This window comes from Pan paniscus, chromosome 2, assembly GCF_029289425.2.
Source record: "Pan paniscus chromosome 2, NHGRI_mPanPan1-v2.0_pri, whole genome shotgun sequence".
NCBI lineage: Eukaryota > Metazoa > Chordata > Mammalia > Primates > Hominidae > Pan > Pan paniscus.
In genome coordinates, this window is record NC_085926.1 from 147,423,177 (window position 1) to 147,450,720 (window position 27,544).

Sequence of the window (27,544 nt, forward strand, 5' to 3'; positions counted from 1 at the left end):
GTACAAAACCCGAGGTCTGAAAATAAAAGGGCTAACCTCACCAACATGTTGCCATCCAAACAGGGGAGGGTTTTGTTTTAAACTAAATTTAGGTATAAAATTAAAGCCCAGACCCAGTAGGATTTGGACTGCCACATGACATCCACTACCCTTGCATGGGTAAAAATGAAAGGCAAACGTCTGACTTAGACCAAACAGCAGCAGTCAAAATGGATGAAACTAAAGCAGCTGAAGCAAAGACAAAGACAGGCACTGGATGAAGTAAGCTTCCATGGAAACAGAGGGGTGACAGTTGGCCAAGGCTGGCTGAGGGCATAACTCAAGGCCTCTGCCGCTGAGCATCGGTGGTGCAGCTGCCTTCACTCAGCGCCCCTTCCTTCCTCTGCTCCCTCTAGTCGAGGCAGGAAAACAAACGCTAAGCTGGCTTGTCACTCATTTCCCACTGTGCTCCGGTTAAACATGTATATTCACAGATCCCTTCCAGGGTCCCCTCTGTGTCCACCCTGCCCTCCAAACAAACCTTCAGTTTCCTAGACCAAGCTCAAAACCTGCTTTCTGTCTCAAGAAGCAGGTCATCATTGCTTCTCTAGCTAGTCCAACTGATCTCTTCCTCCAATCAACCTTCAAGTGCAAGGCTGCATCCAGGTCCCTACCCAACACTTTATCTTACTGAAATCTTTTCAAAGAGTGACCAGAGACCAATCAGGATAGAGAGGGGTCAGGGCATCACATCCTATGAAGAAGAGTGGGGCTATTTAACCACAGGGGAAGACTAGAAGGGCACACAGTGGCTCTCAGATTATTAATGAACTGTCACAGGAAAGAAGGAAGATCTCTTCTAGCCTAGATTTGAGGCAGATACGATGAAGGGCTTTCTAGTTACTTATCAGTTCAGGGCAGGAACTGCCTTCTTCTCAATTCTCCAGGCTATTAGCCACCGGATTTCTGAAACAGTAGTTGGGGTCCAGAGCTTGGCACCGAAAAGGCAGCATGGCACAAGAGCAAAACTGTCTTTGGAACCAGAAAGATTGGAGTTCAAATCCCAGTTCAGTTACTACATGTTGTGGCATCTTGAACTAAATTCTTAACCTTTTTGACAGTTTGTTCATCTGAAAAAAAAAAGGTGGTTTATAAGACTGATCTTGCTGGGATGCTGTAAAGATTAGAAAGCGTACTTATAATGGACCTGGCACAGTGACGCAGTTAGCAGAACAAGCTGCTGATTGTGTTAAATGGTGTGGGAGGCAGAGATATTAGCTAAAAATTGCATATTGCTTACTGTGTGTGAAACACTGTTCTAAGCCTTTAACATGTTATTTCCCACCCTGGCTAACATGGTGAAACCTTGTTTCTACTAAAGATACAAAAAAATTAGCCGGGCATGGTGGCATGTGCCTGTAGTCCCAGCTACTTGGGAGGCTGAGGCAGGAGAATTGCTTGAACCCAGGAGGCGGAGGTTGCAGTGAGCCAAGATCGTGCCACTGCACTCCAGTGTGGGCAACAGAATGAGACTCTGTCTAAAAAAAAAAAAAAGAAAAAGAAAAGAAAAGAAAAAAAAAACGTGTTATTTCATCTCTTCCTCGTGACAACCCAATTGTCTCCATTTTACAGATGAGGAAACTGAGGCTCAGAGTTAAGAGTGTGGCTAAGTCTCAGTATGGCAGAGAAAGAAAAGTTGAGGGTTGAGGTTGACAGACCTCAAATTGTCAACCCTTTCACCTGCTGGCTGTGAGAATTGGGCAAGTTACTTCATTTTTCCGAGCCTGTTTTCCCAGCAATAAAATAGAAAGACCAACCCCTCTACCTCAGACAGTTCAGAGGAAATTTAATGAAACAGCCGATTTAACTTTCCTGAACATAGTATTCCTCCCTGAACAGGGCAACAGAATGAACTGGATGTATTCAATGATAGTTTTCAACATATATGAGTGGAGCTCATGTCCTAGGAATTCACAACCCATCAAGCAAAGTTACAAGTTTCAATTTTAAGGGCACTTTTCAGAAGGAAAGCTCTCCCTGCTAACCCTGACCCAACCCTCCTCCAACAAATTTATTTTTGTCTATGTCCAAGCTTGGGGTGGAAAGACTTGCAAAATAAGGGCTCAAGAATCTCTTGGTGAGTTTGTGGTCAGCTATCTAGCTCTCTGAAGTGAGTAATTATTTATGGGCTAAAAAATACCCTTTCCTAGCAGCTGGAGGACGGGTGATGTGTAAAATAGCTGGAGAAGTAAGGATGTGAAAGACAAATGATTATTTGTGAGCTGAAGGTGTCCCAGGAAGCAAACCTCAAACCTCCTCTCCTTCCAGGTCCTTGGCCTGCAGCTTGCCTGTGGAATAAACCAACAGAGGAGGTGAGAAAGTAAACAGCAGCTGAAAGCATCTGCAGCTCTGTCCCGCCTTGGCTGAGGGAACACTCTGCCAGCCAGCTCCTGCCCTCACCAGAATGCACTTCAAAAGGGAAACAAATGACAATCAGCTCTTCAGAGGCTGCTCTGCTTGATTTAAGTGTGTGTGGCCAGGGACTCTACAAAAATGGAAGATTGGATTGTTTTAATTATAAAGGGTGGGGTGAGTAGAAAAAAAATGAAAAAAAAAAAAAGACAGTATTTTGAAATCCTAACATTAAAATAGTTATTCTGGATGCAGAGAAATTGCTTTCTCTGCCAAAACCCTGAGGGACTTCAGAGAGAGAATGCTGAATTATTTACCTTCTTTACGGGGGACGGCGGGGGGAACAAAAAAAATTACTGATGTATATTTCTTTTTAATTCGGTGCCAAGGGATTCTAAGATGCACTGTCACACTTCCCGGAGACTGCCTTTTTAAAACAACTCATCACTAATGCTCAGCTGCCAGACTGTCCCTATAAAAGAACAATCGAAACTGCGATACTTTTAGGAAGCCATTTACTAAGTTTGTCATTATTATCTATGGTCTATTTGTTGCTCTTTTTACTCAGAGTGCATAAAGCAAATTTGTATTATTCCACAACTGGTTTCTGTTGTCCTTTCAAATCACATTAAAGAAAACATTATAATTTAGATACTCGTCTGTCTTCACTTAAAAAAAAAAAAAAAAGGCTGAGGCCTGGTGCAGTGGCTCACACCTGTAATCCCAGCACTTTGGGAGGCCAGGGTGGGCAGATCACTTGAGGCCAGGAGTTCGAGACCAGCCTGGCCAACATGGCAAAACCCCGTCTCTACTAAAACACAAAAAATTAGCCAGGCGTGATGATGCGCACCTGTAATCCCAGCTACTCAGGAGGCTGAGGCATGAGAATCACTTGAACCTGGGAGGTGAAGGTTGCAGTGAGCCAAGATTGTGCCACAGCACTCCAGCCTAGGTGACGAAGTGAGACTGTGTCTCAAAAAGAGAAGAAAAAGAAAAAAAAAAAAGACTTGAATTGATACTATTGTTCAACAACAAGGGCACACTGGGACATTTTGGAAAATGGATTATTTCTGGGACATGTAGGCAAACAAAACGCTTGACACAAGCTAGAATGGAAGCTCTGTGAGGGAAGGGCTGGGTCTGTTGTTCACAGCTGTACTTTTAATGCCTAGAGCATTTGTAAAACTGATATATGAACGAATGAACTTAAATAGCCAAGCTTATATGGAGGGATTTATAGATTCACAAAATCTTAGACTACGTGACCTCTGTTAACCCAGTCAACTCTGAAACCTAATGCTATGAAATGCTTTTCTAAAATTTAAATAGTCCCCTGTTCTGAAGCAAAGGCTATGAAATAGCCTACATTTATGCTTCATGATCTGCTCCAATATGACACTTTCCTAGCTCGCTAAATAGCTATTCTTTGCATGACAAAAAAAAAAAAAAGGCCTCAGAACCTTCCCCAGGCCAGTGCTGCTCACAGCCAGGTGTGTCCCCCTCCAGGAGCCCTCTGTCAGGATGGCTGTGCGAGGTCAGCCAGCTGGCCCGCCGGGTCTGGTGGCTGTCAAGCCCGGCAGAAATCCCACAGACCTGCCAAAAGAATTCCGAGGCCTCCCTCTTTTCTCGTCCCTGTTGCCCTGGCGACCGGAGGCCAGGCTTAGTCAGCATTTTTGTTTGACAAACTGCATTCTCCTGTCCCCCAACCCCCAAATTAAAAAAAAAAAAAAAGAAAGAAAAGGTTGAGGGTAAAAGCAGGGCTGAATTTGCTTGGGAATAATGATTTCTCTACAAGACAGCCCCCGTGAAGGGACAAGGGGGAGCCAAGGCTTTGCCACTTACTCGTCTTCCAGGTCCTGGTCCTCGAGGTTAAAATCTTCCAGAAAGATGGCCCCAAACCGTTATATTTAAATGAATAACACACATGAAAAGAAATACCCTCTTCAGGTAAAGCCATATGCCTGTTTTCATGTCAAGGAATTGTTCTTTTAGATAAACAGGCATTGAGAAGCCTGTTTCTCAATGTCTGACCCGTGACTACGATTTCCCACTTCATTTGGTAAAGTTGCAATTATGCCTTTTAGGATACTGAGCAAATATTGCATTGAATTTTTCAGTTGTAACAACAGAATATTCTGTAGTTATTGTGGGTGTGTGTGGCTCATGACATTTAAAAATTTATGTACGGCCTGTTGTAGAAAGGATTCTAGGCGCTTTGGAATGGGTACATACAAAGTCACAGCACAACTTCATGGCTGACACAGAATAAAAAAATGACTTCCCAATATATTAAGAAGAGGCAACAACGCAGTATTAAAGTATGCTACCACTTTTGTGTTTTAAAAAACAAAGTAGACACATTGATACACATGATACATACAAAAAGACTAGAAAGAAATCATCAGCATATTTACAGCCACTCTTTCTAGGTAAGAGTATAGGTGATTGTAATTTCCTTCTTTGTTGTTTAGTATTTTATACATTCTGTACCATAAACATATGTTTTGTCTTTTTGTGTGTAGCAATTAGTTTTCTTTTATTATTCTTTTTGTTTACATACAGTAAAATTCACTCTTTGTGGTATACATGTCTGAGTTTTGACAAATGCATGGAGCTGTGAAATAGCCACCACAACCAAGACACGGAACTGTGCCATCTGCCCCACAATTCCTCAGTGCTGCCCCTTTGGAGTCTACTCTTTCTGTACTGTCAACCCTGGCAAGTGCTCATCTCTTCTCTGTCCCCATAGTTTTGCTTTTCCAGAACGTCACATAAATGGAATCATACAGGATGTAGTTTTGGGGGGAAGTCTGGTTTCTTGCACTTAGCAAAAACACTTTTTTAAATGCTAATCACTAAAGTAACTCAGTAAATTATATTTTTAATTTTTTTTTTTTGAGACAGAGTCTCACTCTGTTGCCCAGGCTGGAGTGCAGTGGCTCGATCTCAGCTCACTGCAACCTCCACCTCCCAGGTCCAAGAGATTCTCCTGCCTCAGCCTCCTGAGTAGCTGAGACTACCAGCACCCGCCATTATGTCTGGCTAATTTTTGTATTTTTAGTAGAGACGGGGTTTCACCATGATGGCCAGGCTGGTCTCGAACTCCTGACCTCAAGTGATCTGCCCGCCTTGGCTTCCCAAAGTGCTTGGATTACACGCGTCAGCCACCACGCTTAGTCAAAAATTAAAATTTTTTTCTACTTAAAAAAAACTCAACAAACCAAATTTTAATTTCCTTTAAAAAATGAAGAGAAAGCAAAACTTCAATAAGAATTGCTTTTTTTTTTTTCTAGAGTTGCCATTTCTTTGGTGAACCGGAAGTAGCCTCACAGCCTTTGGGAAATTCAGTAAAAATAAAAGAAAACTCTATCACGGACAAAAGACTTCCTTTCACAGAAATGCACTCTTTATGTCTTCCATGTTAGATTCCTGGTACCCCTCCACTTGAAGTGTCTGCCGCATTCCAAGATAATTCATCAATTATCAGATACAAGTAGCTCAGCTCTGTTGCTACACCAGCCAATGCTAGATTGGAGGGACTGCATTTAAGGAAATTCTCCTGCTTCAGAAGATTCCTTATCAGCAGAGATACCAAACCTTACTGGCTCTTTTGATCCTAATTCTGTAGCCAGTAACCTGAGGAGTCACTGGAAAGAAAAAGGAGTATCTGATGCTCACTTTCACAGAACTCTGCTCAGGTGCATCTGGTCTCAGTTCCAGTAATGAAAGTCAAAGATGGTAGCTACTGGGCCCCTGTGAAGCAGGGAATGGTTTTAATTTACTCTTCTGGTCTTTAACCTGGATTAAAGTTGATTATTTTTCCTTTTCTGCAAAAATACAAGTTATCTGAAGGCAGTCACGTCCCATTTACCAGTCTGTTATTTTCTACTAAATAAATATTGATTGAATGAATGAAGAGATAAAGGAATGAAGGAAGGAAAAAAAAATGAGCTTCCATACTGAAATAATGAAGGCTCACTTTAGATTTGTAATCAAAGTTTCCTCAGATCCATTTTGTTAATGTTCTCGCATGATTTCAATGCCAATGAGTTAATAGGTGACCCTTTGGCATTGTGGTATACATCAAATCATGCAACAAGGACCAAGGAGTTGTTTTTTTCATGGCACAACATCATCAAACTATATGCCTAGTGGAACAACGGCATAGCAGAAGGAACAGGAAGAAAAATGAAACAATATTTATATAGCATATTCTCCATAGGGATCTTTCAGATTCGTCGTATCATTCAAGAATGATAAAACTATAGACAGCGTGATAATTTATTAATAATTAGGGGATAAATTCATCTACTTATTAAATTTTGCCAACCTCCCTTTCTACTACAGAAAGAGAGCATAGCCTGGGGCCTTGTTCCCAGACAGGCTCAGTTGGTAGAAGGGCAGGTAGGTCTAGGCCTACCTGCAGGGCCTGGGCCCCAAGAAGACAGGCTGTACAATTAAGGCCGCCTACAAGCAAGAGGAGAGCCCGTGTAATTACAAACTGTCCACTGAGCAAGGGATATTCAGGCAGTTGTTGACTACCCAGGACATAGGGGTAGGACAGAGAGAACAAACAGAAGTGTACAGATAATCTTTAAATTTCACCAGGACCACCATTTCCCCCATCTCTCCAAATTCCTACCAGATGCTGGAAGGCAACTAAACAAGTGAGCCAAAGATCACTTTTAATTCCAGTCCATTTCCCTGCTGCTGCCATGGCTTAGGTTCAAAAAGTGAAGCAGAAAATCACCAAAAGAGTTCAAAAAATCCAACAAGATGAAACACAGAGCCCACACCTGAATACTGAATAATCAGGTGTCCTGGCAAATGCCCCAGAAAACTATTATAGAACACTCCAATGCCATTTATTATATGGTCTTAAATCATATCTTTGACAATCAGGAGCATGCTGCTTCTGCAAGGGGAAAAAAATCTGCCATGATTAAAAAGTCTATTTAGACCTTTCCCTGTACTCCCTAACAAAAATAAAAAGGCATCAGAACACCAGAACCAACCACTCCACCATTCCATCTCCTCCTAACTACACACACACACACACACACACACACACACACACACACACACACACACACACACAGAGTCAAGGCTGAACTACATGAGCCCCTGTGAGCAAATCTGGACAATCTTTTCTCCTGCTTCATACACAATGCAACAATGCAATTGCTCACTATGATGCAGCACAACGCCCCACGTTCCACAGCCTCCAAGGATCAGCATTTAAGGAACTTGGTTGGCATTTCTGTAATATGAACCATCAGTACTACATCCTGGTTCAAAGGCACCTACAGCTGGAATAAAGGAAACAATTTGGGGCACTTTTCCCACCCCTTTTCAGAAATACTTTCTGTGGGAAAGAAGGAGGGGAAGCAAGAGAAAGAGAAACACACCCGCAAAAACAGAGAAGCAAGTCATTCTTTGCAGAATGGTCACAACTTTGTGTAAAGAAAAAACTCACTAAAGCTCATTTAAGTATAAAACTGAGAATGTATAAAATACTGTTGGGATACTGTTTAATTTACCCTACATTATAAAACAGAAAAATTATTCCAAATAAAATTATTATTCAAAGACAGAAAACCATTAACAATACAATTACTTCCCATCAAGAAACATGACACTATATATCTAAAATCAGTATAAACAACCGTTAGCCTGAAATAACCGTGAAAGTTCAAACATAAATCCTCAGGGTAAAAGACACAACTGTAGTTACCTAATTATTAAGTTGTATTCCTCAAATTTGGAGGAAAGTTCAGCTGAGCAACAAAGCACAATTTATATTCATTTTCCTTATTTTCAAAGACTATAACTGAGAAATGATTTTAATTTACCATGCATTTTAAACCTCACACAATATAGATTTCTTATATCCTGGAATGTATTTGATGAGAAATACATTATTCATTCATGGAAGTCAATGTGTATTTTTGAAAGTATCAAATGTAGCTTTAAAAAAACAGCATTTACCCTAACATGCTCGGTCCTTTCCTCCAAGAAAGTTCTCTGGAATGTTAAAACTACTTATTTCTCTAATTTCTCTAAAGTAGCAAAAGGAAGTTATTCACATATCTTGCTTCATATGAGTCACAAAACAAAGTCTGAAAAGTTAAAACAATAAACTGAAGCTTTTCTCCCCAAAATGTAGCCAGAAAAAAAGTATGAGACCTGCAAACATGGGTTATATTAGTTTAGCAACACAGAAGAAAGAATTCTGCTCTTCCATAGACCAAGCCACTGAAACAGGGAGAGCACTGTGGGTTCTTTTAGGAATTCTCTTGTATTCGTTTTTGAAGTACAGCACTGAGCCTGACCCACAGAGGGCACACGGCAACATACTCCTGGCTGACGGAATGAAAACTGAATGAATGGAGTATGGTACAAAAGTGCCTGACTGATGCCCAGACAGTTTTGCAGAGCACTCTGTTGGAGTCCATATACAAACCACTTTCCCTTCTCATTCTCCCTTCAGCTTCCCTCTTTTTCATGCTCTGTGGTGGACCAAGATCCTTTGTCATTTCTTCTGAGGAACATCCACTCCACTATCTGCTTGAATCTCGGGGGGTTCTCTGTGACTACTTTGACCAAGAGAGTGTGGCAAAAGCGACTCCATGACCGTTTCCAGAGCTAGGCCCCAAGAAATTGGCAACTTCTACTTCCTGTCTCTTAGAATGCTTTTTCTTGAAAACCCAAGCTGCTGTGGAATGAGTACCACTACTCTGAGATCGCCACACCATAGATCCCAGGCTTTTGTTCCAGCTAAGCCCAGTCTTCCAGCAATCCTCACCATCATGCCACCCACTTAGGTAAAGCCATTGTGAACTATCCAGACCAACCCACCTACCAGCTGAATACCACTAAATGACCTCAGTCAATGCCATGTAGAGCAGAAGAATAGCCCAGGTGAGCCCCTTCTAAATTCTGACCCACAAAATTGTGTGATATAGTGAAATGGCTATTTAAGCAACTACATTTTGGGATAATTTGTTACACAACAACAGACTCTTGTCTCTCTACTTTCTCCTTTCTCTCCTTCTAAAGACTAGCAGTGGAAGCCAAAGGCAGCCATGCTAATACAACTCGTCCTTGTACCCTTAAGCTTGGTTCTGAAAAGGCAGGCAGAACACTGAGAGAAGAAACTGGATTTTCATCAAGAGGCTTGGAGTAGGGCTTTGAGCCCTATTGTCTCTTCTTCTCTAGAAGAATTACCCTGAAGGTAAGCAGCTACCTACCCATCAGCTTTGGCACCAAGGCCAGGGAGCCTCCACCAGACACCATGGAAAGCCATACCTGCCTCATGAGCTCCTCTTGGCGCATTCGAATCCTTTCTCTCTCCATCTGGATTCTCTGAAGCCGCAGTTTCTGCTGCTGCTGCTGCTGAGTGGTCAGCGCATTGGGCATACTCATGAGCCCTGCGGGTGGGTTCTGAGTGGGGTGGTTCTGCTGGCTCAGGGTACTGGGGGCCATCTGCTGCTGGTGTTGGTGATTCATCACTGCAAGAGGGAAGAACATACAGATTAATGACCAGGGCCCACAATACCTTATCAAAAATAGACCATCTGCTTTGGAGTATAGATTCCTGAGATTCCTTCCAAAGTACTTTCCTGTTAACCATTACTGTTTAAGTAATTATTACCTTAATTCAATTCACCGAGGCTCGAATACTGGCCCCAATCCTGACTCATCTAGCCTCGGCTTTTGTTTCTGTTAAAATCTCATTTCACACCTCCCTGTCTAGAGTACATTTTAAGCCTTACATAGAACATAGTGGTCTAAAGCAAATTCCACAAAGGTTATCACAAGTTATGAGATAATTTCACCAGATCATTTGTGTGTGTGTGTGTGCACGTGTATACTTTCTCAGTTAATTTGTGTGTTTATGGCAGAGGTAAGGAGGGCATGTGATCTTTGGTACACAAACCAGTGAATTGACAAACAACATGTAACACAAAGCACCTAGATCAGGAGCCGACATATAAGGAGGACTCCATTAATCCTTTGTTTGAAAAGCATGCTGCAAGGAAGCCTGAGCTATGAGCTAAACTCAGGAACAAATATCTGACTGAGAAAAAAATGTTTGTTTCTTCAAAGGGAGAAATTAGTGAGAAAGAAATTATGCAGAAATGCTAAACATGTTGTGCCTGGATAAAGGCATGAGAAATATTTTCAATTTTTAAAAAATGCTCTATTTATCTGCATTTAACAACCAGTGAAATTTCAGCATATAGAACTTCACTTTACGGCCAGGAGCAGTGGCTTACGCCTGTAATCCCAGCACTTTGGAAGGCCAAGGCAAGCGGATCATGAGGTCAGGAGATCGAGACCATCCTGGCCAACATGGTGAAACCCCATCTCTACTAAAATACAAAATAATTAGCCGGGCATGATGGTGCATGCGTGTAGTCCCAGCTACTCAGGAGGCAAAGGTCAGGGACTCGCTTGAACCCGGGAGGCGGAGGTTGCAGTGAGCCGAGATCGCGCCACTGCACTCCAGCCTGGTGACAAAGAAAGACTCTGTCTCAAAAAAAAAAAAAAAAAAAAAAAGAACTTCACTTTACAAAAATAATTTTAAAATCCTTAAATAAATTTTATAATTGGTATTTCTGCAAAAATGCATTTATAAAAGTGCTAGTTTTTCTCAAAATTGTTTACCAGTCAAATTTGCTTAACTTCTGCTGGGCAATGTCATGTAATAAAGAAAACCATGCTTTTCAGTCTATTTCCTCCTAGGTCAGGGTCAAAGAAAACAAGGTATAATTTTATATACTCACTTCATTTCTGAGAAAAAAATTCTCAATTTTTCCTATATTTGGTATCATTAACTTTAAAACATTTTATAATATATGTATATTTTTTATAATATTTCATATATATGTATATATTTTAAACATAGAGACGAGGTTTCACTGTGTTGCCTAGGCTGGTCTTGAATTCCTGGGCTCAAGCAATCCTCTTACCTTGGCCTCCCAAAGTGCTGGGATTGCAGGTGGAAGCCACCACGCCCGGTGGCTTAAGTTAAATACTTTTCATCTTCAGTTTGCTATGCATATTATGTAGAAATATGATTTACAAGTAAATCTTCTTAAATGAATTTAAGTAGCCCAAATCTCCATATATTAAATATATGTATTAAATGTATAATATATGTGTATATTTGAACGACATATATATACATTTGAAAGACAATACCAACACTGAAGCTTTTCTAGAGAAGAATAGATTTCTTTGAGGAAGAATTCAATGGCAAAGATTTCTCCAGGATGGAGGTGAGGGTGGGATAAAAATGTTCTTTTTTGTCCATACGCTCACTGAAATTGTTATTGCAATTCCTGCTGCGTGTCATGCACTGGGCTTAAACTTGGAAAAATAGCTCCTGCCTTCATGAGAACTAACGGACTGGTGGAAGAGAGGTGTGAAGAAATGAGATGGATTTTTATGAGTGGCTTATGGAACATGAAACTGTTAGGCTACATAAGGAACCTGGGAGATTATCTAGTCCATCCCCTTATTTTATGGAATAGGGACTGTAACCCAGAAAAGTTAAGGGATGTGCCCTGGTTAGTGGCAAGTAGAGCCAAGACCAAAATCGAGATCCTCTTGTACCCCGTCCAACTGTCCCTAGCCACCTTCTGTCGCATCTTAGACTGAAGAAGAGGAACAATTGCTGAAGCCTCAGAGCAACCCTGTAAAGACAATCTGCCTTCAATTGTTTGCAAGAAAGTACCACACACATAGCAGGTCATCAAAATAGGGACCCAAACGTTGCTTGCGTTACTAAGAGGAAGGGCTCGAGGAAAGCCTGGATAGATTTACAACTCTGGGCCCAATAACATGCTAGTAAAAGGGAAGATATCAGTGTATATTGCCTAGACAGTTTAGGTTTCCCCCTTAGAATTAAGCCTGCCACCAAGGACTCTCACCTCCTGGCACAATCCCAGGTACACAGGGAAAGCTCAGGAAACGATCTGATGAATGAATAAAATCAGTTGGGCATTTCTTACACTCTTAGATTAAGAACAAGAGAAAAAGCACAGTCATGATTGATGCCAAAAGACCTGAAATGAGTATTTCACTTCTAGAGCTTGTTATAGTATAATTACAACTTCTACTTGAAGGCCTGGGGTAGGAGGTAAAGGGTTTTGCACAGATGGTGTCGCAGGGGAAAAGTTCCCTTAAGTACAGATTCAAGTAAGACAAAATCCAGACATCCAGAAGGGTTTAATTCATGAAACCTATTTCAAGCCAGGGAAGAGAGGCGCAGATGGAAGAATGATAATTATTTCAAGGAACAGGCATTTCTGAACCTTCTATAAAAGTATGTTCTTACTAGTAGTTATATTTAATATGGTAGCATCTGACACAACTACTAGAGACAAAAAAGATGCCCAATAGTTCTGATATCAGAAATACCCAGGTTAGGAAAACAAGGCTTCAAAGGCACAGGTTGTTAACCCTATGTTGTTGTTGTTATTGTTGTTTTGAGACAGAGTGTCACTCTATCACCCAGGCTGGAGTGCAGTGGTGCCATCTTGGCTCACTGCAACCTCTGCCTCCCGGTTTCAAGAGATTCTCCTGTCTTAGCCTCCCGAGTAGCTAGGATTACAGTCGTGTGCCACCCTGCCCCGCTAATTTTTGTATTTTTAGTAGAGACAGGATTTTGGCATGTTGGCAGGCTGGTCTCCAACTCCTGGCCTCGAGTGATCCACCTGCCTCAGCCTCCCAAAGTGCTGGGATTACAGGCATGAGCCACCGCGCCCAGCCCTATGTTAATTTTTATAACTTAGATACTTTGGAAAATTTTATAACTGACTCAGGTGACTTACTGACATAACAAATTCTAGTAGGACTATCATCAGTCACTTAGGTAGACTGCCCTTGTCGGTGTACAAAATGCTGCATTGGGCGTACTCTCAAGCAGTGTACTGTATTACTGAAAGCCACATAGCAACCAGATATTGCTCAGCAGATTTTATTAATACCTGAATCCTAATCTGGAGGAGTTTCAGACTTGGAGAGGAGCTCTTCCCAAGCCACATCTATGTGAGTCTTTAAAACACTTGCCCCTACTTGAGACATTCACAGGAGGTAATGGTGGAGACACTGGTTTCTTCCATTTAATTTAGGTTTGATCTTTCGGACTAAACATCTCTCATTATTAACTGTAGAGTCTGGAAAAGAGTGGAACTTAGATGATAGCTTTGTTTTCAAAGTAAAGCACATATCAACAGAGCAGTTTGTACAAGGATATTCAAAACAGTATTGTTTATAATTGCAAAAGATTAAAAATGATCTTAATGTCCATCAGTGGGAGATATGGTCCACCCATTTAGAGAAATTCTGTATGATGATTCCAATGTTTCTTAGAGATCGTCCAGAAGGGGAAAAACCCAAAGGACAGAACTGTATTATGAGCATGTTACTATTTGTGGTTAGAAAAGGTGGGGCATGTTATGCACGTGCAGCAAATCTCCACAGAAGGGCACACTTGAGACCGGCAACAGCGAGCACCTCGGCAGAAGAAACTGGGTATCAGGGATGGGAGATCTTCCTTTTCCTTTTCTGTACTATTTTAAGTTTTCCCACATGAATTTATCATTTAATGTAAAACATAAGTGAAAATAAAAATTTTAAAGCATAAAACAAAAACATGGCCATGTAAGCTTCAAACTCAATATTTTGTTGGTAGAGTGAAAGAAAGAAGCCCCAAATTATCTGAAAAACAACAAATACAGCTTAGGTTATAATCAAGACTGTCAAAGCTGAGAGTCTGCTTGGTGCAACCTCTCCTTATGGAGATGAGGAAACCAAAACTCAGAGAAAGTGAATTTTATCAAGGTCATAAAACCGGTCGGTATCCTAGAAGCCAGGTGACTTTTCTCAACCCAGGAACCCACGATTCACCTTGCCACTATGCTCCCTCTAGTTGTTTAATTTCAAACCATACTGAACCATCATTGACACTGGAGCTCATGAGCTTCACTTGTGGTTGAGGTTCCTTAAAACCACTGCTTTTGACACTGAGGGCAGAGGAGGCCTAAGGCAGAGAAAAAGAGAAACAAAGTCCTCAGCAGAGCATGGGAAGGCAAAATATCTAAATTTGTGATGAACAAAATACTCCTTGGGATAATATTCCAGAACATTTTAGGGAGAGAACAATAGTTCCATTAAAAAACAAAAAAACAAAACAGCTAGGCGAGGTGGCTTACGTCTGTAATCCCAGCACTTTGGGAGGTCGAGGCAGATGGATTGCCTGAGGTCAGGAGTTCGAGACCAGCCTGGCCAACACAGTAAAACCCCGTCTCTACTAAAAATACAAAAAATTATCTGGGCTTGTTGGCAGGTGCCTATAATCCCAGCTACTCGGGAGGCTGAGGAGGGAGAATGGCTTGAACCCGGGACGTGGAGGTTGCAGTCACCCGAGATCACACCATTGCACTCCAGCCTGAGCAACAAGAGCGAAACTCCAGCTTAAAAAAAAGAAAAGAAAAGGCAGAGTATTCCAAATGCAGTATCTGAGGCCAAGCCGGATTAAGGGCAGACTGCCACAAACTGCCTCAAAAAGGCTAAAGACCTCGTCAGCTCTAGACCATTGCCAGTCCCCACAGAAAGGAATAACCCAAACAGAAGATTTCTCCATAGAAGCAGGAATGCATCAAAGCTAAAGCAGGGACATCTTTTTTGTTTTTCCTTCCAAGAGAGTCAGAATTTAAATTTAGATTCCCATTTATCTTTTTCTTTTTCATTGTTTTCATCTCCTTTTCCCTTTTTCTTTTTTTTTAAATAATTGGCTTTCTCTTCTGTGTTTGGAAATTGATAAAACCATGCTCTGCAGATGTGTGACCAGAAACATTTAATTGGCATTATTCAATATAAAGGAAAAAATCACACACACACACAAAACCGCCAGTGCCAAGGCATCTGAGATACAAACACACTTTTGATTCAATGACTATGTCCTTGGTGAAGCAAACAGTCAACACGGGAATGGGGCGGGGGGTGGGGGTTATTTACGCAGGACGTGACCCTCTGGTTAGTGCTGCCTGGGACAATATACACTTGGTCATTTCTACAAAAGCTCTAAGTGTATGCTCAAGGCAAGGAAGTTCCCTGGACTCAATTCTAAGCCAGCACAAGATTTGCTATATAAGAAGCAAACATGGAAAAGGTAAAGGCTTCAATCCTGAACTTTTGCCTTTTGCAACACCAGGAAACAGAGAGCCACAGCTCGTAGAGAAAGTGCTTTTGGCAGCTTCCCTAAGCCAGGAGCTGCAGACGATGAGGGAGGCCAGTGAATCAGAGGCTGCCCAGAGCACCTCCTGGAATGTTTCACAAACGTCTTTTTGGCCTCGGCGGGTTTCAGTGGCTTGCTCTTCTATGTCCTGGGCTTGCTTCCCTCATTTTTAAAATAGGTTTTAGTTACACACATACACATATACAATGCCAAGTGAAGAAAACAAAACCATAAGGGTAGGCTCAACTACGAAAACCATAGCGGACAGGCCTGCAAGGGGCTGGCTCTGAGTAGATCATGGAAAGAACAGCTGGCGCCCAGGGGCTAGAAGTCACACCTAAGTGCTAGGAAGACACAGAAATTACTTGACTCCCTTCAAATCCTTCTCCTCAGTTCACATGTGAGTCTTGGAAGGTGAAGAAGAATATCTTCGGCTAGTATGCGTTTCTTGTTGTATCTCCCTCCTCTCTCCTTTCGACAACAAACTTCTCAGTGGAGGTATCTCTACTCTTGGCAATTTGAGGTGAATTTTTTAGAATATGTGGTTTTGTTAATGTGTCAGAGGCACAATTCCATTTAAGTGAATGGGTAAGGCCTCCCCAAGCCCTCCATGACTTTTTCCATCCCCAGCACCTATTTCCTAACAGTACTTCGGTTCCAAAAATAATGGGGAGTTTTCACAGGCTGTAGACTGTGGTTCATTAGTTTACTAAAAATGTAATTTCCACAAATCCATATTCATATGAACAGATAATTAAACAAATAAATGGATGAAGGAGAGACAAATCTCCCTTACAGAGGAATTCAAAATCATTTATGTAGACACACCATGCTCAAAGGTGGGGGGGATGGGAGGCAACATAACTGCAAATAGTGAGTTCATTCCAAAGAACACAGGATTGAATGAGTGGTGGTTGATGGGAGTTGGGGGGCAACATTACTGTGCAAAAACTTGGAAGATACTACCTTGGCCAGGTGATCAAGGTCAACATTAACAGTGACAAGTCATGATAATGGTGTGCACCCTTGATGTGATATAATTAGAATAACACTTTATATCTGTAGTCTTCCTCCAAAAACCTATAACTCCAGTCTACCTAAGAGAAAAATATCAGACAAATTTCAATAGAAAGGCATCTTACAAAATACCAAAGCAACACTCCTTAAAACTATTGAGGTCACCAAAAACAAGGAAAGTTTAAGAAACTGTCACAGCCAAAAGGAGCCTAAGGAGATATGATGAGTAAAGGTAATGGGGGCTGAGCGCCATGGCTCACGCCTGTAATGCCAGCACTTTGGGAGGCCGAGGCAGGAGAATCACTGGAAGCCAGGAGTTCAAGACCAACCTAGGCAACATAGTGAGACCCTGTCTCTACAAAAAATTTTAAAAATTAGCTGGGCATGGTGGCATGCATTTGTGGTCCCAGCTACTTGGGAGGCTGGGGCAGGAGGATCACTTGAGCCCAGGAGGAAGAGACTACAATGAGCCATAATCATACTACTGCACTCCAGCCTGGGCAACAGAGTGAAACCTTGTCTCAAAAACAAAAAACAAAAAACAAAAAACAAAACAAAACAAAACAAAAAGGTAATTTGGTATTCTGTATGGGACTCTGGAACAGAAAAAGATATTAGATAAAAACTAAAGAAATCTGAATAAAGTATGGATTTAATAATAACTGGCTCACTAATTATAACAAATGTAGCATATTAATGTAATACACTAACAACAGGGGAAACTGGGTGAGTGAGTGTATAGGAACTCTCTTCTCAATTTTAATATAAAACTAAAACTGGTTTGAAAAACAGCAAATTTTAACGTGCCCAGTGAATACCAGGAACTTTGCTGGCTACTCTCTTTTTAATAGTCAATATTAATTTAATAGTCAATGGTTGGGGTATGTAAAAATGGACACAATCTTTAAGAGAAAATCTGGTCTATAATGTGTCCCAGGGGAATAAATAGATATTAAGCTAAAATTTTTAAAATTGCTTCTAGAAATGTTCCCTGGTCTAATAAGACTGGGAAATGTTGGGCTAAAGAAAGTTAAAATAATTTATTTTATTGGAAGATTTTTCAGTCTTTAGTGTAATAGGGGGTACCAAGACTTTCTGAAAGAGATATATGAATTCAACAACTCGTTTCTCAAACTTGCAAGGCTGATGTTCTTCTGGATAGGAATACTAGGAAATGCTGGTCCACCGTAACTTAGTGGATGTCTTGGCAGAGTACTGAATTATAAATTAAATATGAATGAATATTATATTAAGTCCCTACTGTGTGCTTAGCTCTTTAAAATTAATTAAAGAAGCTGTTTAGGACACGGAGCCAGAGAAGGGAAAAAAGCGGACAGGGAATGTTGAACAAAGCAGTTTCATGTGCCTAGAATGAGGGACTGCTGTTCAAGATACAGAGTAATACAAAGCAAAACAAAATACAGGAAAAGCAAGAGTTATAAAAGACTGCTTGAATATCTGCTGACATTTTCCATAAGCACATGTTGATTTAAAAAGAAAATTTCAAAGATGGCTTAACTTCCGTATCAGTTTTCACAGGTAGTTAGCAAAGGCTTGCTAAATTAACTTCAGTTACATATATTCAAAATTATCTATCTTTTAGTTTTTTTTTCTTTAAAAAGCTTGCTTCTATAATAAAACCACATCAACTATTCCGAATAACACTTCTAACATCATCCTTTAAGAGAAGAACAGGTAAAGCCGGCACGGTGGCTCAGGCAGTAATCCCAGCACTTTGGGAGGCTAAGGGGGGCAGATCACCTGAGGTCGGGAGTTTGAGACCAGCCTGACCAACATGGAGAAACCCCATCTCTATTAAAAATACAAAATTAGCTGGGCATAGTGGCGCATGCCTTTAATCCCAGCTACTCAGGAGTCTGCGGCAGGAGAATCGTTTGAACCCAGGAGGCAGGAGGTTGCGGTGAGCCAAGACCACGCCATTGCTCTCCAGCCTGGGCAGCAAGAGTGAAACTTCGTCTCCAAAAAAAAGAGAGTAGAACAGGTAGAGGCTGACATTGTTTTTAAAACTTGAATGCAGTCTCTTCAAAATAGGTAAATATGCAACATTCAAAGGCATACACTGGGTAATACACTTGATATGGCATCTGGGAAACTTCCTCCTTGGAACAAGTGTTTAATTCAGTTTGATATTTGGGCCAGTAAGTTCATATAAACTTCATCAGAAACACTTTCCAGGAACCTAAACCCAACATGAGAGGGGAGCATAAAAGCTTCCAAAAGTTAGAATGCAAAACTTTACAATCACCTCATTCTCTTCTTCTCTGTCACAGAGGGTGACCATTATCCTGGTTTGCCTGGGACTGAGGGGTTTCCCAGGACACAGGTCACGGTGCTAAATCTGGGAAAGTCCCAGGCAAATGGGATGGTTTTTCACTCTAGGCCTATGGCCATCCATAGACCTAGGGCTAACTCAAGGCAGCAGAACTCAAATTTCCTATTTCCACCCTAATGCCTTCCCTTAAAAAGAGAACCAGGAGCCAGTACAAAATGACCTTTCATTATTCAGAACTGTCAGGCTATCCAGATTAGCTGTCAGTGTGTCCTTCTTGGATTAAAAATTGGTGTTTGTCCTTTTGTATCCATATTATGTGATAATTGGAATGGGAATATTACATACTCATTTTGTCTGTAATTTTTGAAGGAAATCAAGCACTATTTATGACATTTATTTCATATATATGATATATGACTGCATTATATCACCCATAAACATGCACTTGGTTAAGTGCGAAAGTCAGGAAAACCTTTCCTGTTGGACTCCTGGTTGAGCCATACATCTGAAGTAAAGCTCTTTTAAGAAACATTGAACTATTCTCTTCCTGTGATTTGAACTAACTCTCATGTTCCTGGACTTGTGCTCTTTATAAACAAGACCTGGGAAAGAGCAAAGTCTCCCCCTACCCCTAAGGACCAATCACAATGATATGGATCTTCCTTTCTTACAAAAATGGAACAAAAATAATTTTAGTGCATTTCAAATCTGATTAAGGCACAGAGTAAGCACTAAATACATTCTCCCTAAAGTAAGGTTAAGGGAGGTTAGAAATTGGTAACAAAATATCAGTTCCATTTATAGCAAGATGATCATCATAGGCTTTTTAAATTTCAAATAGAAACATAATCAAGATGACAACTGAGAAAAAAACTGGAAACGCCTCACCCATAACTCATCTTCTCTAGAGGATGCATTTTAACCCTTACCTCTAGAGTTTCATAGGGGAATATCCAAAGGGTACCACATTCTAGTTGCTGCTTCCTCTTACTTCCAGAGCATAGTTGCCTGCTTAGCCCCATTTCATTCTGAGTTTCACTCATGATTTACAAACTCATCACTTTCCCCACAGCACTCATTATAGGTGAGGGCCATGTATTTACCCGAGTTTGTGCTATCACCATAGAAATCAGGATAGAAGGGCCTTAGTCCATTTAGAGCAATGGTTCTCAAACTTTTCTTTAGTAGTAGAATCCTTCTCCAGAGCCAAGTATACGGCTTGAAGCAGAGGCTATCCTTATGTCCCAGGGTTCTTTCATCAGCTGAGGAAATTAGCACTTAAAGTCAGCACCTTTGACTGTCTTCTCTAAATCCTCTTGGTCTTGCTTTCACTCTGCTTTCCCTTCAGGCATTTCTCAAGTGTCATGCTGAAACTTTAAACAAATGTTTAAAACACATTGAACAGGGCCCAGCTTTTGGAAACTGAACACTAAGGTTAGCTTCTGCTCACATCCCCCTGAGATTCTAGCATGGGACTTTGGGACAGACTTTAAAACCAATGATTTAGACTAATTCACTTATTTTAGAGATGAAGAATATTGGAAGATTAAATGCCTCAGCCCAGATCTCAGGAACAGGCTGCGACAAACCTAGGAAACCCGGAACGCCTGCTAGAATACTACAGCTGGCATCAGCTGCATGGATCACCAATTACTGCCCAATGATCACCAATCACTGCCCAATCCTTTTTCGTAGTCATCAAAATATACGTGATAAGTTAAATTTGGTGATGAGGCCAAGTAGTGTTTCCTTTTCCCTATTTCATGAAAAAGTCTAATGCAGACTATTTTAATTAACTTATTTACTTTAAAATGATGGGATCAACGTGAATCGCATGTTTTGATGACACCATTTGTGTGACCTCACTTTAAAGAAATGGTAGAGCATTTTGTTCTTCAATCCTCCAAAAAAAAAAAAGACAAAAATCAAATAAACTTTGAAAACTCACATTTCATAATTTAGAAAGGCTTATATATGGGAAAGAGAGGTGCTGCCATCAGCCAATGGTAGACCTTCTGGCCATAGAGGCTTTGTGGGAATAATGATATGCAACTGAAAGAAGCAAGCCAAAACATACAGGTGTAAATCGTTTCTGACTTATGTGCAGACCCAGCCACATCAAGCTTTAAAAAATATTTCAGCATCAAGAGTGTCTGGGTGCAGCTGCGGGTCTTTTCCTCTGTTTATGGGCCGTCCATGGCTTAACTCATGTGAACTGGCCAACGTCAGGTGTCACGCAGCCCTGTCTGATGGAAAACATATGTCTACAGAGGTAGGAAGAAAAACCCAGCCACAATCCAGCCTTGACTCAGTCACGATACAATGAAGGGAAAAAAAGGGCTGCAGACGCGTCTCTCGCCCTCCTTGTGTCTCTCTCAGCTCCTGGCAACAATGAGCCGCTTGTTTCTCTTATTTCCCAGAAACAGTATTAGCCATCCAACAAGGTCAGCAAAAAAAAAGCAGCTTTTCACTTCAGGGTGCATTTGGTTCCAAAAATCTGTAAAGTATTAAACCGAGAAGTTGTACTATCCCAACTTCACACTGAGCCCTTTATTCCAATTCTGGGTGAGAATAACTGCAAGGAAATTTCTCAGCCGGCTCAGTTGATAAGGCACAGAGCTCTGGAATATATGTTGATTCAGCCACACTTTCCCAGCTTCACTGTTTCAAGCCTTAAAACCACTTCCAGGTGCCCCAAAGCTTGCCAGATGGGCCTCCGGTCCTCCAGATGCCCCAAGCCTGTTAGTTTTAGACTTGTAACCCAAGCTTCATTTACTTCACAGGAAACCCTGAATTTTTAGCACCAGGAAATGATTTTCCTACTTGCTATCCTGCCTGCCCATCCAAACAATAATGTAGTCCACACACCAGTGTGCAAGTATCTAGGCAACTCTCCTTTTTCAGGTGTAAAATCGAAATGCCTGTAACACTGGCTTTTATATTTTCATAATAACTGCATTACCCCAAATGTATATTTTATTGGCATTTAAAGGATTCAGACATTAGTTCTCATCATTACAATATATCCAGGGAAGTCTAGGGAAAAAAAAAATCACATCTTTCTGGCAGGCTGATTTCTTCTGGATCCTTTTTGCTGTAAAGAAAGAACATCTTTCTTCCACCTAAAGCAGCATCAGAATGTGCTACTCTGACTCCATTTGATTGCAGGGATAGCTCAAGATTTATCACAGGTGGCCCGTGGCAGGAAGCACCTCTATGGAGTTAGTGAATTTAGAAAAACAATGATCTAGCCTGTGAAAAAGAGGAAATTTAGTTATTCACTTTGCTGCTTCACAAAGTTGTCCTTGTGATTTTGAATATAATCCCACGGTTGGGCAATAGCAGTACAACTAAAACTGTTTTGTTATCTTCAGACAATAGGTATACTTTTATCCAGCAGGAAATGGAAACTCTGATTCATGCGTTTATTTTTCTTTAGTCAGTAGAGAGTTTATTGTAGCTTTTTATTGGTTAGCTTTCCTGAATCATTTTAAAACTACTCCAGGTGCGAAGTATGGCAGCCCAAGCTAAGAGAAAACGAATCTACAGCTGTGTTCCACACGGAATGGAGGAAAAGTTGCCAGTGTGAGTTGCTAGTTTTTAATGTGTGCATGTGTTTTTTAATAGCATGCCCTTTTAGTAAACATCTTTATTATGGAGATCATGTAACAGATACTAAGATTCCAAGAGGTATCAAAAGACTTGAACAATTCATAAAAGAGAACATGCAATTAGTAATAAATATGGCAAATTATCAGCTTCATAAGGAATCACATTAATGCAAATTAAAGAAACAGCCTTTTTCAGCAATCAAATAAGCAAAAACAATAGTGTGGTTTAGGCGCTTTGCATTGGGCCAGGACCACTCAGGAAAAAAAAAAAAAAAAACGAAAGAAGAATTTAACCAGGGGTAACAGGATTAGGAAATCTGGCAGAAGTATATGCCAAATTTTGGAAACTTGTATATATATGCATTTCATTGAGGACTGTACCCATGTATCTTATAGGATTTCTAGTGACCCCAAAAAAGTTAATTACCTTTGAAATGAAAAAGTATTAGAATATTAATAGTGGTGGTGTTTCGCTTATAGAACTATAGATGATTTTTTTTCTTTCCAATGATCTACGGTTCACCTAGCTATTCATTTCCCCTGTTTCTAGGAAGTAGAGATACAATGATGAACAAGATAGCAAGGTCCCTGCCCTGTAGGAGATTATCGTCTAACGAAAAGACAGGCTATAACAAATGTACAGAATAATTTTAGTGATAAGGGATTTGAACAAAGAAATGTGGAGCTATTTTAGGCAGGGAAGTTAAGAAAGGCCTCTGTGAAGCAGTGATGTGTGCTCTAAATCTGAATGAAGTATGGAAATCAGGGTGGGGGACAAGTACAAAGATCCTAAGGTGGAAACTGTGAGCTTGGAGTACTTGTGCAAAATCAGAGCAGCCCATGTGGCTGAGGAGCAGAGGGTGAGGGGCCGGGACCAGGCCCCTTGAGGCCTCTTGCCTGTGGTGAGCACTGTGGTTGGCCTCTATTCCAGACTGATAGAAATCTCCTTCCAGCTGACTGCTTGGACTGCATAGGAAACTGCCAGATTATTTCACACTCTATGGTAAAATTTAAAATTCTGAAGAAATCCAGAGACTCTGGGGGCACACAGTGAAGTGAGTCAAAAAGTGTGAAGGAGGCCGGGTGCAGGGGCTCATGCCTGTAATCCCAGCACTTTGGGAGGCCGAGGTGGGCAGATCACAAGGTCAGGAGTTCCAGACTAGCCTTGCCAACATAGTGAAACCCCGTCTCTACTAAAATTACAAAAATTAGCTGGGTGTGGTGGCACGCGCCTGTAGTCCCAGCTACTTGGGAGGCTGAGGCGGGAGAATTGCTTGAACCCGGGAGGTGGAGGTTGCAGTGAGCCGAGATCGCGCCACTGCACTCCAGCCTGGGAGACAGAGTGAGACACCGTCTCAAAAACAAACAAACAAACAAACCATGAAGGAAAGAGGCCACTCCTTGGGATCAATGCCTCTCGGTTTGTTGTCTCTCAGCCCTGTAAAGTGGTTCAGGATCTTTGGGAAGGAAAGGAATAAGGTTTGGGGCAAGGATGGGGGAACAGACAGAAACCAAAGCAGCTCTGCTTTTAAACACTTACAAAGAGGAGATTCTGATCCCAAGCAAAACAAAATAAAAGCCTGTAGCTCTAAATTTTATTTGAGAAGGTGTGTCAAAAGGAGCTTCCTTCTTAAAAATGAAAACAAAACATACAACAAAAAAATTACAGTTCTGGATTTTCTAAATGTTATCCTTGAATCAAAATGCATATGTAGTATACACTCATTTTGGTCTTCTGTGAACACTGGCTGGTGCTCTGAGATCATGCCACTACCCAGTATTTAAAAAAGACTATAGAAAACCTCCCCATAAAACTCCTAGGGTTCACTACTGGAATCTTCTTTTTTTTTTTTGAAACAGAGTTTCACTCTGTCACCCAGGCTAGAGTGCAATGGCACGGTCTCAGCTCACTGCAACCTCCGCCTCCCTGATTCAAGCGATTCTCTTACCTCAGCCTCCCAAGTAGTTGAGATTACAGGCGCCCACCACCACGCCCAGCTAATTTTTGTATTTTTTAATAGAGATGGGATTTCACCATGTTGGCCAGGCTGATCTCGAACGCCTGACCTCGAACGCCTGACCTCAGCTGATCCGCCCGCCTGGGCCTCCCAAAGTGCTGGGATTACAGGCGTGAGCCACTGCGCCAGGCCACTACTGTAATTTCTTTTTTAAGGACATTGTCCCCTAGATCACAGAGTCTAGATGACTTACGGGGAAGTACAGGAGAACTCCCTCTTACATCTCTATGTCTAGAAAAACTACATTCCTCTTCAACACCATGAAAGCCTTTATCTCTTGAGTGATCTGACTCCTATAACAGAGCATATTATCTTCTTTACAAGATCCCCCAGGAATCTCACAGCCAAATCTGTAGGTACCTCTAGCAACCACACAAGACCCCATGGTATGCATTTTTTCCCTGGCTTTTTTTCTCAGCCACAGTCCTTTACCCCAACTTAATTCAATTATTTATTTTTATTCTTTTGAATTACATGTTTTGGCCAGGCACAGTGGCTCACCCCTGTAATCCCAACACTTTGGGAGGCTGAGGCGGGAGGATCACCTGAGGTCAGGAGTTCAAGACCAGCCTGGCCAACATGGTGAAACCCCGTCTCTACTAAAAATACAAAAATTAGACAAGCGTGGCGGTATGTGCCTGTAGTCTCTGCTACTGGGGAGGCTGAGGCACGAGAATCACTTGGACCAGGAAGGTGGATGTTGCAGTGAGCACAGATCACGCCATTGCGCTCCAACCTGGGCAACAGAGCAAGGCTCCATCTCAAAAAAAAAAAAAAAAAAAGAATTATATGTTTTTTAAGATGCAAGAGTAGGGAACAAATGAATGGAAGCATCATAATTTCATTTTAAAACTACTCGTGTGTCAGTCACAGATTGCCCTCAATGAGAAACTTGTAAACCTGTGAATGGGCCCCAAGCAGTACACCTGCCAGTCTAGGACTCAGAATGAAGCAAAGGAGAAATGGGTTTTTTGTGGTCTTGAGTCACACTGAGACGGTCAACTGCTTGTGACTCTAATAAACGTAGCCTACCTTTTGTAAATAAATTTAAAAAAAAAACCTACCTGTGTGTATATAGCTGCACAGATATATTATGTGTCAAAGAAATAATGTTCTGTGAAGCTTAACTGAGCAGGTTGGAAATTTTACTTGTTAGTCATCCCGAGGGGAAGAGTTTACATGATTTTAGGCCATACCTTATAGAGACCTGGTAGACCAAAAAGCCTTTCCACATATTTCATTAGCTTTACAGAACATATTCATTAGAGGAGCCATTTGGCACAAGCGTGCTGTGCTGCCCCCACCCCACCTTCCATAGACACTACCTTCATCAAGTGATCAAAGCTAATGTTACCTATAGTGGAACAAATCGTGTGCCTCCTGATATGATTCAATGAGAAGAACACAACATCACTTCCATGGTGTTCCTGCCAAAAATGTATAACCTAAACCAAAATCACGAAGAAATGCCAGACAAATCCAAATTTAAAAATGATTCACAAAATAACTGGCCTATATATTCCTCAAAAATGTTAAGGTCCAGAACACAGGGACCGAAGACTTGTTCCAAATTAGAAGAGATTATGGAAACAGGACAACTAAATGCAATGTGAGATCCTCAATCACATCCTGGACCAGAAACAAAAATAGCCACAAAGGACATCACCGGGACAACTGAAGACATTTCGAATCTGGGCTATTAGATAAGAGTATTGTATCAATGTTAAATTTCCTGATTTTGATACCTACACTGTGCTTATATAAGAAAATGTCCAGCTGGGCACGGTGGCTCACGCCTGTATTCCCAGCACTTTGGGAGGCCAAGGCAGGCAGATCACCTGAGGTTAGGAGTTCCAGACCAGCCTGGCCAACATGGGGAAACCCCATCTCTACTAAAAATACAAAAATTTGCCAGGCGTAGTGGCACACACCTGTAGCCCCAGCTACTTGGGAGGCTGCGGCAGGGGAATCGCTTGAACCCAGGAGATGGAGGTTGCAATGAGACGAGATCATGCCACTGCACTCCAGCCTGGGCAACAGAGCAAGACTCCATCTCAAAAAAAAAAAGAAAAGAAAAGAAAAGAAAAAAGAAAAAAAGAAAATGTCTTTTGAGAAAATATAAGTATTTCTGGGTAAAGGAGAATGATGTCTCCAACTTTGTCTCAAATGGTTCAGAAAAAAAAAATGTAGATAGATAGATAGATAGATAGATAGATGCAACTGTGGCTATGTTTATAAGCAAACAATTAACAAAGGCAGATCTGGGGAAAAGGTATATGGGAATTCCTTAGACTAAACTTGAAACTCTTCTGTAAGTTTACAATTCTTTCAAAATAAATAGTGACATTAAAAAAAATAAAACCTCTCTACACATACCTCAAACCTCCTGGAGACAGAATTCTCAGTCCGGCAGGGACCAGAGAAACTGTGTTATGTATGGGCCATTGTTCTGTGGCACTGTTGATCTTTGAGGAAACTCCTATTAAACAATGCTTTTGATAACTGATTGGAATTTGGATGGAACAGAATCCCAGCTGCAATCTGTGCTACATAATTCTGATACCTCATACTCATAGTTCCTTCCAGCCTCCCACCTCTATCCCCAACCCCAACTGTTAAATAATTCTAATTTTAAAACATAGACAGCCTAGGAAGACAGGACAAAGAGCTACCCCAACAGACCGGTTGGAGGTCTTTCAGAAGAAACGCCACTGGATAGCTGCCCCTGAGGACCAGACACCCAGAATAGGAAATTGTAGGTTTTCTTGGGAAGGACTTGGGACACCAAGAGAGTTGACTGTCAAGCTTGAGATCTGTTGTGAAAGGTCCTTACATCCCAGGGTCAGAGCTGAGACGTTGCTCCATTTAGGTCTTCTTGATAGGAGGAAAAATGAGCAAGCTAAGAGTGGAGGACGGAGAAGGCACCAGTGAATGCAAACATATGAAATAAGGAAAGCCTCAGGCG

At 41.3% G+C, this 27,544-nt stretch overlaps 1 protein-coding gene across 1 annotated transcript in view; it reads right to left on the minus strand.

The window, feature by feature from the left end:
• The window catches only part of WWTR1 (WW domain containing transcription regulator 1), a 140,973-nt gene that overhangs the window by 15,401 nt on the left and 98,028 nt on the right, over nt 1-27,544 (minus strand). Inside the window, exon 4 of the mRNA XM_003826478.6 lies at nt 9,700-9,902. Coding sequence (XP_003826526.1) covers nt 9,700-9,902 — 203 coding nt within the window. The remainder of the gene's footprint in view (nt 1-9,699; nt 9,903-27,544) is intronic.